Here is a 4,480-nt window from a genome sequence, read left to right on the forward strand (position 1 = left end):
CCAGACTACGGACTATACGACGGCAAGTAATGTAGATTACTTGCCGGATTTTTGTGAGACTGACCGTGACCAGAGTTTAGAGATGGATGATGTCGAAGTTGACGAGGCGCTGAGTGCTGTAAATTTAGACAGAGATGCTGGCATCCTGCAAGAAGATGCATTACAATACATCGCTGGATATATAATCCGAAAGCAGCATCTACACGAATATGAGGACCACAGCAATGCATCATTTACTTGGGTGGATCAAATCTCCAAGGGATTTTTGAAGAAACCATCACCCAGTTTCCTCCGTAGCGTGCAGTGTTTGGAAACGGTATTCCATAAGTTGAACTTATCGGAAATCCTACACTGCAAAAGTATCAAACAGCGCTTGCTGGATCACAGCACACACGTGGACCTTCCTGAAGATGTAAAACGTTTTTTTTTCAAGTGCCGCATCTTTTTTCGCATTCGCCATTTAAATAAACGCCTCAAGGAGCAGAAAGCAAAGGAGAGGGTGTGGCGATACAAGAAACTGAGTAAAATAACACTCTGAACTGGTAAATTAAAGAGATTTAGTTATGTTAAATAAATATACATTTTATTTTTATTTCAGCAGTCCAATACAAAACTTTTGCTGCCAATAATTTTTGCTTTTGGTGAGTGCATTCTCAGAAAAAATTATTAATGTTTAATAACTCTAAATTCGGATGAATAAATGTCTAAATTGCTTTGAAACCATTTACAATTTGATAAATCATATAAATTTATTTAATTTCAGGTAAACACTTAATATTTTGAAGGTTCTTTTTAGAGCCGCAAAATGTTACAAAGAGATCGATTTTTTAAAGATGCTTGTACACACTAAAGGCCCTTTTTAGGGCCACAAAAATATTCACAAAGAGATCGAAAATGTTTTAAATGGAATATATTTGTAATATTTGCTTTTTCCCAGCTCTGGGTGCGTTCAGAAATGGATCAAGCCAAAGATCAGTCTCGGTTATTTCTTAACTCTAATTGATGGAAATGTCAAATATGGGCAACCACGGAAAAAAGCCGAGTTTGAACTTGAGCATGAGAATTCTTAGAAAATCTACAGCTAAATTGATATCTATATCATTTATGCATGTCTTAAAATAACAAGGATTGTCACGCCTGCTGAATTATCTTGGCAGCTCACCTTAAAATTACCAACTGCAAATTCAATACTACAACTGCGCGAACTCCGAATCCCATATAGGATATGGAAACACTCGGGTAGCAACTTCCATCAACGATATGCCCAGCGACTACACATAACTCCACACATCATAAGCCTTAGCGCGCTCTGGATCTATGCGTTCCGGCTGGAAAATATATTAGCCATTAATGAATTTGAAAATAGTTTTGAGCAACAAAGCTACAAAAACAATTTATAAGGGCACGGTTTAGTTATTTGTAGAACGATTTTAGGCTGCTGTACCCAAACGCAAGACCCGAATCAAAAAACCTTTACTTTATTAATAATTTCGGTTTGAAATATAGTATTTTGTGCATATTTCCGAGGTGAGCTGTCAATATAAAAAATCCTCTTTCGTTTAGGGGGAAGGTTTGGGGGCCATGCCACCACCCCCTCCTCCCCCACCCCAAATCGTTGTACAAATAACTAAACATTTTCCATTTATAACTCACCATCATGTACGGCCGACATCCTGCATCTTTAGTCTCCGCAATTGACTCCGCCTCCGTAATTTTTGCAAGTATCCACTCGGGTATGCGCTGCTGTTTACACTCGTAAATGTATTTACAAAATTTGTCCATCGAGGTATCCATTAATTCTATGCAAATCCAGCAGTCGCCTTCTATGAATAGCGCTCCACAGAATTGCACTATATAGGGTCAGGCGTTTAAATTCATCACCACTTCCAAATCCATAAGTAATTGCTTCTGTTCCTTTTCATCGAATGTGGAGCGTATGCGTTTCACTGCCATTGCCTTGCCTACTTTGAATATCATCTTGTTCACAGTGCCAAAACCACCCCGACCAATTTCACCTATATCAGTTAAATAATCTGATGTAAACTCTTTACTGGCCAAATAAATGTGCCTTAAATGATTCCAACCGGCAAACAAAATGTTTACATATTTTCTTTGATTGTTGGTGCTGGTACTGCTACTGGTGCTGGCGGCGGGCAGAAACGTTACACTAAATTGTGTGAAGAGGAACTGGAGCAAACGATAAAAAAAAATTGGACGAAGCTGAACCAGACTGAGTTGATGAAATTGAAGGTGGTTGGCGTCGTCTGTGGTGCAGGTACAAGTACAGGTGTGATCCTTTTCGATTTTTCCACATACAGCAGTTGGCAAAAGCAATGGATGAAGTAAGATCCGCAGATGCACCGGTCAAAAGATGTTGGTGGGCACATTTGTTGTTCCTGCTCCACAACGCTCGTAACTACAAAATAATGAAAGAATTATTAGTTAATAATGTTGCTGGTCATATTGTGCATCTAGCTGACAATGTAGACCGTTGAAATTTCCTTTGGAAACCTTATAAATTTAATATACAAATTTTTGTACTCACGTTTCTGGTTCTGCCGATCATTTTGCTTGTTACTTCAATTGTCAAACTCAGCAAATTTGACGTTTCTTGACTTGCCGGCCATTTTGCTTTTTTCTTCAATTGTCAAACTCGGCAAATTTGACATTTGTTGTTTGACACTTTATGGACCTCAAGCAACAACAAAATGCATGTGTTTGTTGTATTCGCTCTAATGCTGCTACCTGTTTATTGTACCATGCTACGTACTTTCAACTTAATTTACTGAGAGACTTTACAATTCGAAATTACTTGGTTTGTACTTAATTTATGCGTAAATTAAGATTGACCTCTAAATTACGCCAATGGGAACATAGTTTTAAACATCTGGCAACATATTCTGGCAACACGTTACTCTCACGCATGATGCAATAATACAAGGTGTTATCGGTTGGCAACTTCTCGCTCTAATTCCGCCATATTGACTGCCTTAGGTGAAACAGTGTTACTTCTTTAACAATTCTTTGCCTAATAGTATATTTGATTTTTTTTATTTTTTCTCAGTATACACATTTTGTTTTCTCAAAAAAGTATTTTATCTTATTTTATTTAATTTCTTTACGAATATACTATAAAAAAAACAGATTTTTTATAGAAGAAACTATGAAATTTTATATTTTTCCCCCAAATGGGGATTAGTTTCTTCCCGTTTTTCTTTTTATTCTACTGTCAAATCGAGCTGTCACAACTGATACCACCTTGTATTATTGCATCATGACTCACACGTGCGGCCATCTTCGTTTCGGGCATTGTCCATACATACTATTTCGGTTCTCTAATGGAAAATAAACAAATTTATAAACGTGTTCCTCATCGGTAAACAACAAAATTAATAAAATATAAAATAGATATACGTTCAAATAGCATAATTTAGTTGAAATGTGTGTGTTCTGCACACTTGTATTTGTTGAAATGGTTTGTTATCGCAGCGAACGTAAATCTATAAGAAGAGACAACACGTTATAATTGTAACGAGTGGGAACATCAGGAGGGGGCTTTCTCTTTTACCCAAATACGTTTTGTGGTTGGATGAAAAGAGAAGGCACGCTCCTGATGTTCACACTCGCTATAATTATAACGTGTTGTCTCCTTTTATAGATTTACGTTCTTTGGTTATCGTACATTTTGTTAGGTAAAATTTTCAACTTTAACAACAAATTGCTCGAAAAACTATGAGTTTCCTCGCCGTCAGGTTTTCAGTTTTGTGATGTGTACGAACCCCTATGCACCCCCCATAAAGTCATTTTGTTCTAAGCGTGGTGCACTCTCGCGAATTTTCCCCATTGGGCCTAAATGGCGGCTGCTTACATGCCAACTTAGGCTATCTGCACACTTGTCGTCCAATCATAGTTGCGTTATCGTCTCGCCCTGAAATTTTGAGCCGAACACATGCATTTCAAGGGAGATTGGCACACTTTTCGTTATCGGCTAGTTATCGGCAAATTGTAGAAGATGCAGAAACGGATAAGTGCGCCACTTTCGTTTGCTAATCGTTGAAAAATTAGTGAAAAAGTTAATATTTGCATTAAAATTGCAAAAAAATTAGCATTTTTTGCATAAAAGCTGTGGAAATTATTAAAAAGCGGATAATTGCATTAAAATTCAATAAATTTGAGCGTTTTAACTAAAAAATATGACGAAATTGTAAAAAGCCTCTGTTTGCATGCTCAAACCACATTTCAGGAAAAGAAGAGATATTACTGAAAAATGATGTCTAGAATTTTTGCAGCACAGTCTATATTTTAAAGATTGCAGGTTTTTGTAAATATTTCACGAAAATATCAACCAGAAAAACAAAAAATACCTGCTCCAAGTGAATTTTTAGACGCCAAATGAATTGAAATATCACGACTGAGTGTACGAAAGTGTACACCTTAGCCTTAGGCTATCTGCACACTTCGTCGCTTGGGTAAAATATTG

The 4,480-nt window shown here is 37.0% G+C and overlaps 1 protein-coding gene across 1 annotated transcript; it reads right to left on the bottom strand.

Annotated features, from left to right (window-relative positions):
* Positions 1 to 687: 687 nt before the first annotated feature.
* LOC118738694 (dual specificity mitogen-activated protein kinase kinase 4-like) lies at positions 688 to 2,905 on the bottom strand. The gene is made up of 3 exons (XM_036469605.1): positions 2,546 to 2,905; positions 1,654 to 2,416; positions 688 to 1,328 (listed from the first exon to the last, which is right to left on the bottom strand). The coding sequence occupies exons 2-3, from the start codon at positions 1,792 to 1,794 to the stop codon at positions 1,272 to 1,274; spliced, it is 198 nt and encodes a 65-aa protein (XP_036325498.1). The 5' UTR covers positions 1,795 to 2,416; positions 2,546 to 2,905; the 3' UTR covers positions 688 to 1,271.
* Between the last annotated feature and the right edge of the window lie 1,575 nt (positions 2,906 to 4,480).

Source organism: Rhagoletis pomonella, unplaced genomic scaffold (assembly GCF_013731165.1).
Source record: "Rhagoletis pomonella isolate Grant_MI unplaced genomic scaffold, Rhpom_1.0 Rhpom_scaffold_00005, whole genome shotgun sequence".
Classification (NCBI taxonomy): domain Eukaryota; kingdom Metazoa; phylum Arthropoda; class Insecta; order Diptera; family Tephritidae; genus Rhagoletis; species Rhagoletis pomonella.